General features: G+C 39.9%; 1 protein-coding gene across 10 annotated transcripts in view; it reads right to left on the reverse strand.

Moving 5' to 3' along the window:
- ATP2B2 (ATPase plasma membrane Ca2+ transporting 2) overlaps window positions 1-16,802 on the reverse strand; it is a 268,768-nt gene that overhangs the window by 32,179 nt on the left and 219,787 nt on the right. For all 10 annotated transcript variants that reach the window (XM_063426462.1, XM_063426463.1, XM_063426468.1 and 7 more), the window contains 5 exons: window positions 15,384-15,548; window positions 11,724-11,938; window positions 10,791-11,033; window positions 936-1,177; window positions 54-288 (listed from right to left, as the gene is read on the reverse strand). In XM_063426462.1, the coding sequence (XP_063282532.1) occupies window positions 54-288; window positions 936-1,177; window positions 10,791-11,033; window positions 11,724-11,938; window positions 15,384-15,548 (1,100 nt within the window). The remainder of the gene's footprint in view (window positions 1-53; window positions 289-935; window positions 1,178-10,790; window positions 11,034-11,723; window positions 11,939-15,383; window positions 15,549-16,802) is intronic.

The following is a 16,802-nucleotide window of genomic DNA, read 5'->3' on the forward strand; positions in this document are numbered from 1 at the left end:
GCAGAACTGTACTAGGTTTATATACAAGCTTTTGCTCAGACAATATACTGTACCTCTGGCCTGACAGGATCTTCAATGCCAACTACTGCGATACAGGTGAGGTCAGATAGAATTTCATTTTCATTGTCCCAGTCTGGTTCTGGACTCATATTAAAATCCCGGTAAGCAATACAGATTGTCCTAAGTCCATCGCAGGCCATGGGCTCTATCACTTTTTTAACCATCTCATCCCGATCTCTGGGTTTGAAGATCCGTGGTTCTCCTGCACCATTCAAGATTTTGGAACACCTGAAAGTAAATGTAATAATCAAGATACAACCTATGAAATGTAAAACTCTTATTAAAAATATGTTTTAAACCGGAATGGATTGCCTATTAGTATATAAGTTGACCTCCAAGAAGAGTGCATTGTTATAACAGTATTGCACATTTGGATAAAAAAGTTGAAAGTCATGGACCATAAAGTAAACCATATTGGAAAAGGAAAGCATAACAAAATGCATATTTAGACATACTGCAGTATAAACTCCCATCCTCATTTGTGGACGATCATGCTTTCTAATCCCATACTTCAAATTTTACATCACACTGCGATCTTGCCTATGTGTTTGTATGTGTGTATGGCTTTCTGCCTTTGTGTGTGTGTTAGGAGACATAATGACTACTCAGGTTTCTGGAGACATTTATAAGCCACATTAATATTAGCATGAAAAGAGATGAGAAAATAAGAATGTTGTAGATTGTTGGCCAAAATAGCAAAACTAGAACATTTCTCCAAATTGACTACGTTTCCAGATTGGTTATTTTGGAATACAATTTACATTTACTTGTCAATTAAAGACAGATTAGTAAAAAAAAACAAAAAACTAGATGACCAGATAGATAGATTTACTCTAGTGCTGTGTATGTCTGCAAATATAAAAATCAGGACTTACTTTTTAAGAACGATCTCGGAAGCACCTTTACTATACATTCTGTAGCTGCCATCTTCAAGTTTAACGACCGTGCTCATAGACTTTCTGACAGAATTAAAGGTGTAGACTTTATACAGCTTCTCCTCTGGGATCTGGAGCCTCACAGTCTGGTATTCTCGCTTTAGATCCAGGACAAATCCAAGTAAACCACATTCTGTTTTATTTCCAACTTGTCGTGGAAGGCCACCATCTTTTTCTGAAGGCTAAGAGAAAAAAAAAAAATATTGACAACACTGTTTAGTAAAATCAGACATTCCACTTCATCAAGAGTTCTTACTTACATCTAAATAAAGTGAATAAGAAAGATATGCTTCCAGAAACCATAGGGCAGGCAGATTGGCCAAAAATACCCACAAGGACTTACAATACTGTATAAGCTATAGCCTGATAAATGTTTATATTACTATAGAACTTGTATTCGGGGCTATCTTGTATTCAGTCACTTTGTTGTGTCTGGATGTTTGTTTCTATCTCCTGATCTATATATAACTAGGAGCTATGATTTATTTGACGTCCAATCTTTTCTAGCATTCTTTCTGATTTCTGAGTTTTCCTTGTCTTATTGTTTATATGCAGTTCTTTTTAACCACTTCTATTTCTCTAAGAATTAGTTGCCAGGACTTGTGTGTTAATCAATAATGCTAATTTATTTTAATATCTCAAATTTCTTTGCACGTTTCAGCTCTCACCTTTGGGTGTGCAATTTGCTAGTCCTCGTTCGTTCTCCTGTGGCATACCTATTGGGTGCAAATATGTCACTGTCCAGTGGCATGAGTACCGGGAAGCACTGCAACTTTCCACGTGCAGTACAACTAGTTATTTCATGTATGTGCATGTGCAGGTATAATGCTCCAATAACCTATTAAAGAAGGCTTAACCTGTGGCTCAGAGCTTGTAATGGCTGATTCTAGTCACTGCTTATTGGCAACTTTCTTTGTCATGTACTTGTCAAATCTGCCACATCTTCCAGAGTGGATTATCTTCATGATGAGTATCCTAGCAATCGATCTATTCTATGAGACCATGCCTTGTTCCCAAGCTTGTTCCAGATTTTACCCCTATCCTGATTTCCCTCATTTTTCCCTGATCCTTCCTCCTGCTCAGCATTTATCACTCTGGAGTAACCTCCTGTTGTCAACCCTGTATAAGAACTTACCTCTGAGTTATGATATCTACTCTAGGTACAGAGCTTAGCTGCAACTATCCACACCCAGGAACTCAATCCAGGGGTTACCTCCTTAAGATCCCCGTTAGCCCATATAATGCACACCAGACATGAATCCTTTGGCTTAGGCGAATGTTTTTACTTTAACCTGCTATTAAAAGTGTAATACACCAACAGCAACTAAAACCACAAGCTCTCAGAAACTGACCATTGCCCCATTTAAGCAGATTCCGTGGGGATGGAGAGTTATCAAACCCATCAAATTGTGTTAAATGTACTTTCCGTTTGATTAACAGGAACAATTCTAGACGACAAGGAACTAGTAAATTAAGATAGGAGTTTTATCTGCATTCCATTACCGTTAGTTAAGTAATTATTGCTGCTTGGATATAGCTAAATTTTGCCTTGCACAATTTTTTCAGCTTAGAAAAGGTTAACATCATGTTGCCCAAAGTAATCACTCTTGTATTCCCTTATTTCTAAATTATTCATTGAAGCAGCTTCCACTCCAATAAGCCATGAATTATAGACAGCCAATCAACACTAAAGTGGCAGAGCTCAAAGGACAGTAACAGGACCCTTTTACTTAATTCATCCCTACGTATACATTTTCTAAGCCCATCTTTTTTTCTTTCCACTATTTAAATCTATTGGACATTCAAGTAAATACAATATTCGACAACAGATGTAAAACCACAAGGATATATCTCACATGTTGGAAAACTGTTCAATTTTTTCCTGTTATCAAAACAATAGGGTCGTAGCTTGTGCAAAGCTGATATCTATGTCTAAAATTGCCTATTATGGTGACTGATGCTCGTCAGCCTATCTTCATCAATTTTTACACCTTACTTACTGATAGCCTACTAATCCAATTCACTTATTCAGATGGACATCTGACAATCTATAGAAGGCTGTTTCCTGCACCGTGTTATATCTGGACTTTCCTAACACTCCAAAACCAATTCTTATAGAATGACAGTCCTATTTACCTTATTCTGTTTAAGGTACATACGCTTCCCAAAATACATGTTATCCTAGACTTTGAAGTGCATTCCGTTATTTCACATATTTTGTATCCCTAGGAACTTTCTAAACAAAAATTGTAGGAATATAATGATAGATCATATAACATACAAACAAATTACGAATAAAACCAACACAAATGTCAGTGGTAGAGCAGAGTATATGGAAAACTATATATTGACCCCTTAAAGATGGAAGCAATAGCTCTTTTATATTAAGTGCACCCACACTGATATATCATTTTGTTCATTTCACGTCAAACATTATATATGAAACATAATTTAAAATGAATAAAATCTAAAACAGTGCGGGAAAGTAAGAACTTTTATTTTCCAAGTTCTGCATGGCATTTTAACTTTGAATGTCATAATACTGTTAGCTTTTACTGCAATAAATTACACATATTTGAATGGCAGCCCAGAAATGCAAATTACCCCCATCATGTCGTACCATTTACAAAAGTAGACATCCCAGTGTATTCAAAATGGGCTATATCCAGTCTTTTTTAGTACACACATATTCACAGACCCTGGCCAAATTTAGTGTTCATATTTGTTTTTTGCATGAAAACTGTACTTTTACCGATGATATCATCATCATTATACATTTTGCTGCTCTAAAACACTCATATTTGTGTTCAGTGATGTCTCACGCATACAACAGTAACCCCAATCTCCAGGTTTTATGGTGTTTTGGAAAGTCACAGGGTCAAATATAGAGCTTGCAAATTAAATTCTCTGGACTAATGCCATTTAGGACTTATGCCATTTAGGACTTATGCCATTTAGGACTTATGCCATTTAGTTGTCAGGCAGGTTCCCCAATATCTAATTAATAAAATCACATAATTGTGTAAAAATAATATGTAAATATACATGTAGAATGAAATTATATATATATATTCTTAGTGTATATTTATGTCTTTTTTATACATAATTAATAATTATATATTACTTATTATATGTGGGGTTCTGCCTGCTAATCAGGCCAGTCTGAGTAATGTGATCGTTGTGTCATTGCAATCACATGACTTGGATCTGCAGGGGAACAGGGGTGAATATCCCGGCTGCAGGGAAGCCTTGATCGGGAGGGTGTACTATACCACCCTAATGGTGTCAAAGCCCTCTTTTTGTAGCGGTTAATTAAAGGAGAGTAGGTGGAATGAGGGGGCGGAGTATGAGAGGCAATTAAAAACTGCTTGGGTACTGGATATCTGGCGAACATATATTCTACTGTATTGTATCCAAGTCTGGTTCAAACTTAAAGAGATACTCTAGGCACTAAATGCACTACAGCTCATAACTCGTATTAGCAATTGTTTTATTATAAAACAGCAGTTAAGTTGTTTGATAAGATCAAGGGCGGTTCTGGCATTCAAAACGTATCAAAATGATCAAAAGTTGTTTTTTTTTGTTATTTAAGTTTTTGAAGGTACATGTAGACACAATAACTGATTTGAGAATTTTTTATATTTGACTATTTCTGTTCTTTGATAATTGTCACTATGTTAACAACTGCCAATGAGCTGTTAATGATCTTAAATAGATCACAATCACATTGTGCCAATACTTTTCAATAACACTTTTACCATTATCTGTTCTGCAAAGAAGAGCCCTATAGCTTTCATTATGCAGTCACAGCTTAAGCAATTGCAATTACTCCAAAGAAGTTTTATCGGCACATTCATGGAACTGTCATTCACAAATCTGCAAGATATGTGCACATAAGCAGGACCAACACCACAAACGTGTCCCAAGTAGATGATATTTGCAAGGTTTTACCTACGACCCCTCATTAATCACTTTACAAAATTAAAGGAAAAATTAGCAGTGTAACAACACTCTTACGTTGTGTAATCGATTATACAAAAGAATAGCATGTACAATCTATTTTAAATATGTTTTGAAAATGTTTGACCTATAAATTAAATTGTTTTGTTTTGTTTTGACACAGAGATAGCAATGTCTATATGGAACACAATTGATGGGTCACTACTGCCGTTGCCTTTAACCTGCGATTTAATTGCATTGCCATTTTGTTTATCATTAATGTTAGTATGTGAGTACGAAATTGCGTTAAGAAACATTACAAAAATGTCCTGTGATTGCATTCAAATACTTCTGCAATACCGGCAAAATTCAAAACACATTATGGATAAAATACCACTGCTGGATTGTCATCACCCCCTTAGTGAATTAGTCCCTCCAAACACACCCACGCACACACACACCCATACGCACACAGAGGCTAAGAATGATAACGCATTTTTATTTCTTTTATTATTTTTTAAGTGTACTACTGAAATGTAAGTAACCTTTGGAACACTACGCACCTGTACCATTTTGAGGTAATTACCATCAAAATCATATGTTTGAACTGCTATGATTATCTAGAGTTTCAGCGCTTTTGTTGTTTTTTTTTTTTTAAACATCTGCAAACCCGGTTCACAATTGAACACCGAGAAGCAGTCAGCATGACACCCACTTTTGCCAGCAGTTGCGTGAGATTGACAGATTCCCCTTTGTTTGATGGGATCAAAGCATGCACAGAAAAACTCCTACTCACGTATGTACATGCATATAGCATTCATTATAAATACACTATAGGCAGAGGCGTATTTAGACAAAATGAAGAATTTAGTGCCTTTGACTCTGCATTGGGCTATATTTTTTTGCAGGGCAAAAAAAAAATAATACTTTATTCTGCTGATCACTCAAATGGACCACACTGATTGCAGACACAATTGTGAATAACTTCTGCAATCAGTATGACCCAAATGTGCTGTGCCCAGCGCAAGAAAAGGAATATTCACTATTACTGGGAATTGTAGAAAACTGACAAGAAAATTGTGCATTTTAAGATAAAACAGGTAAGTACGTAGGCTAAAATTAACAATTCCAGTCGGTTCTCCAAGATAGATTGTTTAGTGTGTACACCCACATATTTTTTTTTCCTATGAAAAAAATTATTTTATAGGAACTCTGTGTAAGAATATATTGGTGTCTGCAGTAGAACGCATCTCTGTTGTTATGACCTTCTCACAATGGCTTGTGCATGCATATGTATCATGTTTCCCTGATCTTCGAATAATACAACAGCGGTGGAAGGACCAACAGGTGATCGCTCCACTGGAGTTGTAGGCGGTTGAAGGGAATGCGGGCATAACCCGAAACAATAATGGCTAAAGAGGAAGTTGAAATAGAGTGCACTAATTCAGTACATCCATGTTCAACTTCTAAACCCTAGATATGTCTGCTCCGTCAGTGTATAGCAAAAAAGTGCTGTGAATGGGAGCATAGAACGAACTATGTACAGTGATATAAATCTTTATTAGTCCCTCTTGAGGGAATAGAGAAGAGATTAAAAATTAATATATACAGTGCCGAGATAGGAGGAGTAGGAAGTCTAGATATACTGAAACATACTCGCAATATAGATAGTATTTGCAACTGTTAGACGGCTTATAAGTGAATACAGTATCTATGAGTCATGCACAGTATTAAGTAGATACACTCCCATGTAACATTGGGGGTGTAGGGGGTATTGCCAACGTTAACGATAGTATATTATGGAGAACGTAGAGGAATCTGGAGGGAGCAGTGTAAATCGAACTTGCACAATGGTCAGAAAGTGACACTGTCTCCCTAGTTTAAATATTCCAAGTGGTCTCAAAAAACAAGCTAGGTGTCATAGAATATAAGGGGAAAATCGAGAGTGGACGGCAGATAGAATCGCATAGGGAAACGATCAAAGTTTAAGCCAATACACCTCTTAACACCCTTTAAAACACCAGCCAGGTGTCCAGGTTAAAAGGACATGTAACTCTGGACCTATCAGACCTAGTTCCCAATTACTCTGGAAGGTCACTCAATGTAAATAGATAGCCTTTACACAAGTAATATGACGGGAATATTCTTACGTTAAATCCCCATCTAATATACAAATCAGTCGGTGGCAAGGAGGTCTAGAGACTTGTCTATTGTAAGTATACTTAGGGAAACGATGTGGTGAGGATATTGGTAAAATCACCCCTCCAAACCCAGTATCCAACGAGCAAATATACGTATAGAACAAGCCCTAAAAAGATTCCCCCACAATTCAAAAAAACCCAATCTAATTGTCCAAACTATTAGGTCTCAGCAACCCTATGGTAGGCTACACTGTAGTCCTAAGTAGAACAGTGTGGAATAGTTTAAAAGAAATCTATAATCCTTAGATAGGAAAAAAGTAATGGTCCTCAATAGGACAATCTAAATTAGATCAAAGTCGATAGCGCTCGGTCAGTAACGCTCAGGTATAAGTAGTAGTCCTCAGTAGGACAGTCTAAGTTAAATTAGAGTCGGTAACGCTCAACGCGCGTTTCGGCGCTAGCATGCGCCTTTGTCAAGAGCTAACCGGCTATGAGGTTGGCGCCTCATTTTAAACCCTGTTGGGGCCAGCCCATCCCGACCTCAGATCCGTACCTGGCTGAGTACACCTATTGCTGGGACTTTCCAATGCGGGCGTTGCGTCGCCTGCAAATATATTAGACGTGACTCAAAAAAAAATATCTGATAGTGAAAACAAACAAACATTTAACATTACTTCATTCTTTAACTGTAACACCGCAGGCCTGGTATACCTTCTTACCTGTGAGTGTGACTACAAATACGTAGGCAAAACTTTCCGCCCTTTCAAAGAAAGAATCAAAGAACATGTCCGATCTCCCAAACTGAGCATCGAAACCCCCATCGCCCGTCACCTCAGAGAACACCACTCTAGCAAATCCCATGGCTTACGCTTTTGTGGGCTGGAATTAGTGAAACGGGACAAGAGAAGGGGAGACTACGACAGATTTCTAAGACAACGAGAAAGTTTCTGGATATATAGGCTCAAGACCCTACAACCCAGAGGACTGAATGAAGGATTTTCATTTGCACCATTCATCTAAAATATATTTACTATAGTACAACACTATCCACTCTAGTAGCTCTGTGGCTTGAACTAAGTTATGTGATCAAATAAGCCTATACTTTACTACTCACTTGAGCAATAATCACAATACTTCCTAAATACCATGCCTTTATACTTACTACTATTTTACTTAGACGCATAGTTACATGCTCTATTTATCAACCATTCTTTGTTTAGACAATTTTGTTCTTTTGAACGACAAACCAACTAAAAGCTTGGAAAGGGTTAACTCCCTCAAGCCAAAGAGTTGGCTGCCATTCACCTCCCCGGCCTCTCCCAAAAGGTGGACGGTCCTACTTCGGATTTGGACGTCACTCCTCGGGATGGGCTGGCCCCAACAGGGTTTAAAATGAGGTTAGCCGGTTAGCTCTTGACAAAGGCGCATGCTAGCGCCGAAACGCGCGTTGAGCGTTACCGACTCTAATTTAACTTAGACTGTCCTACTGAGGACTACTACTTATACCTGAGCGTTACTGACCGAGCGCTATCGACTTTGATCTAATTTAGATTGTCCTATTGAGGACCATTACTTTTTTCCTATCTAAGGATTATAGATTTCTTTTAAACTATTCCACACTGTCCTACTTAGGACTACAGTGTAGCCTACCATAGGGTTGCTGAGACCTAATAGTTTGGACAGTTAGATTGGGGGTTTTTGAATTGTGGGGGAATTTTTTTAGGGCTTGTTCTATACGTATATTTGCTCGTTGGATACTGGGTTTGGAGGGGTGATTTTACCAATATCCTCACCACATCGTTTCCCTAAGTATACTTACAATAGACAAGTCTCTAGACCTCCTTGCCACCGACTGATTTGTATATTAGATGGGGATTTAACGTAAGAATATTCCCGTCATATTACTTGTGTAAAGGCTATCTATTTACATTTAGTGACCTTCCAGAGTAATTGGGAACTAGGTCTGATAGGTCCAGAGTTACATGTCCTTTTAACCTGGACACCTGGCTGGTGTTTTAAAGGGTGTTAAGAGGTGTATTGGCTTAAACTTTGATCGTTTCCCTATGCGATTCTACCTGCCGTCCACTCTCGACTTTCCCCTTATATTCTATGACACCTAGCTTGTTTTTTGAGACCACTTGGAATATTTAAACTAGGGAGACAGTGTCACTTTCTGACCATTGTGCAAGTTCGATTTACACTGCTCCCTCCAGATTCCTCTACGTTCTCCATAATACACTATCGTTAACGTTGGCAATACCCCCTACACCCCCAATGTTACATGGGAGTGTATCTACTTAATACTGTGCATGACCCATGGATACTTTATTCACTTATAAGCCGTCTAACAGTTGCAAATACTATCTATATTGCGAGTATGTTTCAGTATATCTAGACTTCCTACTCCTCCTATCTCGGCACTGTATATATTAATTTTTAATCTCTTCTCTATTCCCTCAAGAGGGACTAATAAAGATTTATATCACTGTACATAGTTTGTTCTATGCTCCCATTCACAGCACTTTTTTGCTATACACTGACGGAGCAGACATATCTAGGGTTTAGAAGTTGAACATGGATGTACTGAATTAGTGCACTCTATTTCAACTTCCTCTTTAGCCTTTTCCCTGATCTTCATTAGAATGCACCTGCTATGCCTACGATGCTTAGGCAATACTTTAAAAAAGCATCAATTGTAATCTATACATCGTGTCAGACAAAGCACCAGTTTATGTGTAGGTAAAAAGGTAATCAAAGTTAATCAACTATAATGTCGGGCTTTACTACTATGCCTTCAACATGTCATCCACATGTAAATGACTACAACCTGGAGGTCCGGAGTGATTACGTGCACACCTGCCTTAGTCATGGGGTGCAGCAATATTTTAAATATTAATCTATCCACCCGTTGGCATTTCAGCCAATGTAAACGTATGATACAATTGGTGCATGACAAGTGCATGTTAAAAACATTGCACTGAATGCAAAGCAGTGCCAGAATTCAGGATTATCAAATCCTGATAGGGTAAAGGAGAAGTTGGAAGAGGGGAGTCTAGTGACACAATGTGCCACACTGCTGAAGTAGAGAGCCTGTAAAGAGGATGTGTGAGCCTGATGTGCATGCCTACCATGTTGATAGAACATTCTCTAAGCCGGCCAGTCAGAACAGAACACTAGTCAGGAAGCATTGTTCAGGGGCAAAAATGCCCACACTGGCCTTGGGCAACTCATGCATGTTTAATGACATGCAATTCTTTTTTGAGGAACTTTTCCTTGTTGTCCCCAGGAAGAAGAAAACGGAAAATAAACCTGTGATTGTGATTCACAAATGGGACTCAATTATTTATTTTTGATAATAACAGCCAAGAAGAGTCTGCCAAGTCTAGTGAATGTTTTAACAATACGAAAAGGTAATGAGGATTATGGATTGAGGTGCTTTTTTTGGTAAATATTAAAAGTGAGTATATGGAAAAATAACAGAGGTGACAAATGATACTATATTTGAGAGAGAGAGAAAGCACAGTATTGTGGGGTAAAACTAAATACAAGGAATATGACATTCACTGTAATTAAACTAATTTGGACTGAGATCCGTGTTCTGTCCTGTTCATCTTATATATCTATTTACATCTTCTATACACTCATTGGCAGCAGTAGGAGTAATCAGCTGAAAACATTTTCTGTCCTGTAGGAGAGACAGTGAAGTGTTTCTTACCAGGACTTTGGATGTGTATGCACTGTTAATGCCGATGGAGTGCACTAGAATGTCTAAGGTTTTCGCTGGAAGCGCGTCAGGTTCTGGGATTTCTTTATAGTGAACATCTCCTAAAAAAGCTTGCACCACGGTCATCCGGTTGGTGGTTAGTGTGCCGGTTTTATCAGAACAGATGGCAGTTGCATTTCCCATTGTCTCACATGCATCTAAGTGCCTTACTAAGTTGTTGTCTTTCATCATTTTCTGCAAAAGTCAAGTAGATGAGAAAAAAAGTTAAAGATTGGTGCACTTCTTGATAGCTAGACACCTGCTAGGTTTGAAAGAGTAGACTTGCTAATGCCCAGATATATTGAAAACAAAACTACTGTGCCCATTATTTTACATAATTATTACTTCTGGGGCAGTCATTTTGTATTGATTTGCATGATCGTAACCATAGTCTTAACCATGAATTTACTTCACTCATTGGGGAGATGTTAATGTGTAAAGCCAGCTTCAGAAACCAGTTTACTGTAAGTGCAGGGGTGTCAAACTTAGATCTATCAGCTGTTGGTGAGCTCCAACTCCCATAGTTATTTTCCTTTGAGTATTATGGAGAGTTTTGGTTGTTGGAGTCCAATAACTGGTGGGGGTGCTTCAGTTTGGACACATCCTTAAATTAATTGACAAGTACATTAATGATGAGGACTAATCATGCAGTTCAAACCAATATGGTTGCCACCAGAACATAAGCTTGCCAATAGTGATAATCCTTCTTTAAAGGGTATATTTTTTAGTTCTGCGTAGACAGACTATAAACACTATGACCACATTTTTGAACTTATTGGAAAGGCATGGTCATACTTCCTTAGTTGCATTCCTTAGTTAAAATTAAACAGTTCATTAAGAAAGAGGCTTGTTGTACAAGTATTTTGTTTAGACAATATTACTTACTTTGACAGAGTAAGCCAGAGAGATTGTGACCGCGAGAGGGAGTCCTTCAGGTACAGCCACCACCAAGACTGTCACGCCAATAATAAAAAATTTCACAAAGTACTGGATGTAGATAGGAGTGCACTCTGGCAGCCATTGTTTTTTATTCACCACAAATGTATCAATAGCAAAATAGAGGACCAAGATAATTACTGTAATTGCAGACATAACCAAACCTGTGGGGTAAAAGAAAATCTATAATCACCAAGGAGAAAAATCTAATTTAGCACAGGACTGATTCAAAGGACCTCACTCACTAATGAGCCCTCACTCCATTCATAATGGTGCAAGTCAGTGTCTTAATTCTCTTAGAGGGGTAGGGGCATTTAGGCAATATTTGTATCTATTTACCTCTAAATCACTAATTTTTCTCTTTTCAAAATCAGCTTTCCATCCCTCTCCAGACACATCCTGGTAACCACTAATGTTGGCCCAGGGCCGTTGCAAAGAATTTTGGGTACATAGGCGAAGATGCATTTTTCCGCCCCCCCCCCCAAAACATCTTCACATGTGTGCCTCTTAACCTCCCTTTTGTGTTTCTTATCCCGTCTTTTAAATATCTGACTCCCTTTAGTGTATTTTATCTCCTATTTTTGCCTTTGTGTGTCTCCTATCTCTCCTCTTTGTATGACTCTTACATCCTCCCACATTTTGTGTGTCTTACTCCTCCCAGTCCCTTTGTGTGACTCCTTTTCTCCCAGCCCCTTTGTGTCTTTTACTCTACCCAGCTCCTTTGTGTGTGTCTCTTTCATTCTCAAGCCCCGCTGTGTGTTTCTTTCACATCCAGCCCCTCTCATTAATTAATGGTCCCTTAATGGTCCCTCCCTTCTCTGACCCTTACTGTTCCTCTCCCCTCTCTCCTCCTTTCCCTGTCGCATAGTGTTCCTCTCCCCCTCCCTCCTTTTCCTGTACCTTAGGGTATCTCTCCCCTCCTCTCCCTGTCCCTTGGTGCGCCACCCACCTCCATAGTGGTCCTCCTACCTTTCTTGTAGCGTGGCTGAGCGGAGCGAATCCCAGTACAGTGAGCTTTTCCTGTCAGTCCTGCCAGGTACAGGAAACAGAAGTTCCTGTACCACGGTACACTCCGCTTGGCCACGCTACAGTCAGGGGTGCATAAACACTGACAGTCACACACACTCAATGACAAACACACAGACGTCTCTGACAGCCAGACTCACTTATCTGAAACACTCATTATCTGAAACATTCATTGACAGACACTCACACGCACACTGACAGACACACAAACACTGACAGACTCATTGACAAACACACATTGACAGACACACACACACACTCACATGCCCACACACACACATACTCACACACACTGACAGACACACTCACTCAGACACACTGACAGACACACTCACTCCCACACAGACAGACACACACACAAACTCACAGACAGACACACACACAAACTCAGACACACATACTCACACACACACTGACAGACACACATACTCACATGCACACACACACACTGACGGACACACTCACTCACACACACACACTGACAGACACACACAAACTCACAGACGCACATACTCACACACACTGACAGACACACATACTCACATGCGCACACACACACACACACACTGACAGACATACTCACACACACACACTGACAGACACACACACAAACTCACAGAAACACATACTCACACACACTGACAGACACACATACTCACATGCACACATACTCACACACACTGACAGACACACATACTCACATGCACACACACACACACACACTGACAGACACACTCACGCACACACACTCACAGACACACATACTCACATGCACACACACACTGACAGACACACATATTCACATGCATACACACACACTCACAGACACACATACTCACATGCACATACACACACTGACAGACACACTCACTCACATGCACACACTCACATGCACACATACATACACACACTGATAAACACACATACATACACACATACATACACACACTGACAGACACACACAGACACACATACTCACACACACACAAAGTAATTAATAATCTAAATATAATTTAAATTTCCCACCCAGCCTCCTTACCTGGAGAGCTGGCATGGGTCTCTCATTGGTGGTCCAGTGGGGCTGCTGGGAGGCGTCGGGCTGAACTGGATTCAGAGGCGGCGAGGGAACTCTGATATCTCTGATCTGCTCCCTCGCAGGCGGTTTACTGATGCTGCGGGAGCCGGAATATGACGTCATATTCCGGCTCCTGCGGCATCTGCAAAAGGCGCGCGAGGGAGCAGCTCAGAGAGATCAGAGCTCCCTCGCCGCCTCCAAATCCAGTTCAGCCGGACGCCGCACCGGGGATCCAGGAGGTGACCTGGCTGGAGGGAGCAGTTCCCTCCTGCCGGTCACTGGAATTTTGCACCCCCATAGCCGGTGCGCCCTAAGGCGGCCGCCTGTGCCGCCTTATGGACGCGCCGGCCCTGTGTTGGCCCCAGCTAGAAGCTCACACTCTCCCAAAAAATAATGTATACTTTGATCTACATTAATAAAAATAGTTTGTTAAAAATTACTGAACCTTTTTGGTTCGATTAGGAAAAAAAATGTCTTTGCCTTGGGACAGGAAGATGCATATTTTATTTTGATTCTATTGCAACCTCTATTGAATTAAAATGTTTAAAAGTCTGATGTGGAGTGCAATGTTAACGGAATATGGCTGTATCCTATTATGATCAAAATGGAATATTGTTAACTTAAACCTAACTGGATATTACTGGCCTTAGTATTATGGGAGTGGTTAGTTATTGTATTACTAAGATTCCTGTATTTCAGTTTGTGGGTTTCTAGCCCTGGAATCTGAATTAAAGTGTTACACCACCCAAAAAAAACTTATAAAAAACTGGTTTTGTTTGGAGAAACCCTTTCTGTGGTGGTCCACCCCATTCCAAATGCCCCCCAAAAATAAAAGCTTAAACTTACTTTTTTCTCCCATGCTGTGCGTGCTGACGTCAAACGCCAATTTTGTACAGAACTGACAATACACGTACTTGCCATTAGCCTAAATTGACATTATATTTTGCACTTTGTGGAGGTGTATTTGATAATTTTCTATGATTGTTCTTGTAATTTTGCATTCTGCAAGTGCCACTCACTACCTCTCCACGCCTTCCTCAGCCTAGTCTGACTGTGGGTCATATACTAATTGGAGCATAACGTGGTTAATTACTGTATTGTTATTTTACAAGACTATTTTAGTATGTAAATGCATATATATGAGTGGCAGACTTTTTGGTTGTCAATATAACATGGAAAAGACAAACTATATAATAGTCAACTCAACCCTGCTGATTTGTACTGAAACCAAAGCATTCACATTTACATCTCAATTAACGCATATTTTCCAATCTGAACGTTTCAATCGTGGGCAGCATTTTATTTATCATCCGTGTGTTCACCTTGGTGATCATATTTCACTCTGCAATAGCATGTTCCAGGTGCACAAATATCATTATACAATAGGTTTCTTTTCCAATAAGATAATACATTTTTTTGGTCAAAACCAGTTTATTGAACTCTATTCATTTAATAAATAATCAAGCCTACAATTATTAATGAGGAGAAGAATGTTCCATCTGACCTACCAGCTTTCCCAATTTGCACGGCCAGCTTGGTCAGCTTGCCCTGCAGTACAGATTTCTCTTTCTTATGAGGATTTGATCTCTTTTTGTCCTTGTCTTCTCCATCTCCACCTTCAGCACTTTTCAATGGTTGCATCTCCATAGCAGCTGCGCCATCCTGCTGTTTGGCTGTCGAATCAGAAACAAAGTGTTAACACAGCCCTTTGAACATCTAGAACTTGGCCTTTTCACATTGTGCTTTTTATTTGTATTGTCTTATTTACCAAGCAAGTTTCCTATGTTCTAATATATCATATATACAATTCCAGTCCATAAAGATAAATCACCAACACCAACACTAGGGTTACCGTTATAGCTTTAAAAGAAATAACAGCAGCAGACTTAGCTTTTAATGGATATTCTCAATTGCTACTTCATTGCTTGGATCAGAGTGTGATGTAATTCCAGTAAAATACAAGTTTAGCAGGCTAAGATTGCCACAAGGCATATGTATGTATATGTGTTTGTAGTATCAGTTAGTTAATTACACGTAGCTAAGATACTGTTATCACTGTACTGACCAGGTGCAGGAATGTAAGAACTGGAATTACGCGTCCCTCTCCTTTGTATCAGATGAGCCACGTGGTTAGACCGGATGGATGAGTTTAGACTCTATTTATTAAATAGGTTAAGGGTATGTGTGGGTGTAGTTAATTGTGGGAGGAGCTACAGTGCTATATAAGGAATGTACTCTATGTATTCAGTACTCAGACTTTGCTGTATTTTGGTGACGCTAGTCCCTCTGAGTCCCGATCGGTGATCCAATAAAGAATCTCTTCCTTCCTGAAGAAACCTGTGTCCATCTCTCTGTGCTTGGCTTCCGTCAGTTTCTCCGGTATCATTTGGTGCATTGGCCGGGAAGCTCATCGTTCAACGGTAGCTGAGAGGCAGAGGCGTGAGACGGTCTATCTTTGCCCACGTTCTCTACGGCTGCACCCCTGAACTTCTGCGTGGACCTCCCTTCGTCTCGGCGCCACTGGTCTGTTGTCCAGGAGATCATCGGCCTCTACGTGAGAAGTGCTGGGGTGTCCCCGTCGATGAGTGTGAACTCAGGTTCAGGAACGAGGAGGTAAGACAACTGCTGTTTTAGACGGCAGGACCCACTAGGGGTATACCGATTGTGCGGTAGGCCCAAAGGGGTTTTGAATCTGTGTATCTGCCCCCTCTGTCGGAGGGAAGGAGCGAAGGCGCACCGCTCGATCGAACGCTCTTTAGTCAGACCGTTTGATTTGGTTAGTCAGGCGGGGTCCTGGTGTAAATAGCCCTAGCCGGACACCGGTGTCTTGTCTAGACTAGCGTTCTAGGGTGTATATTACGTTCGCTAGGTCGGAGGGACCGGGAGACTAAGCGGCGCCTGTGTAAATTCGGTTCGCTAGTTCTCAT

This window comes from Pelobates fuscus, chromosome 7 (genome assembly GCF_036172605.1).
Source record: "Pelobates fuscus isolate aPelFus1 chromosome 7, aPelFus1.pri, whole genome shotgun sequence".
NCBI lineage: Eukaryota > Metazoa > Chordata > Amphibia > Anura > Pelobatidae > Pelobates > Pelobates fuscus.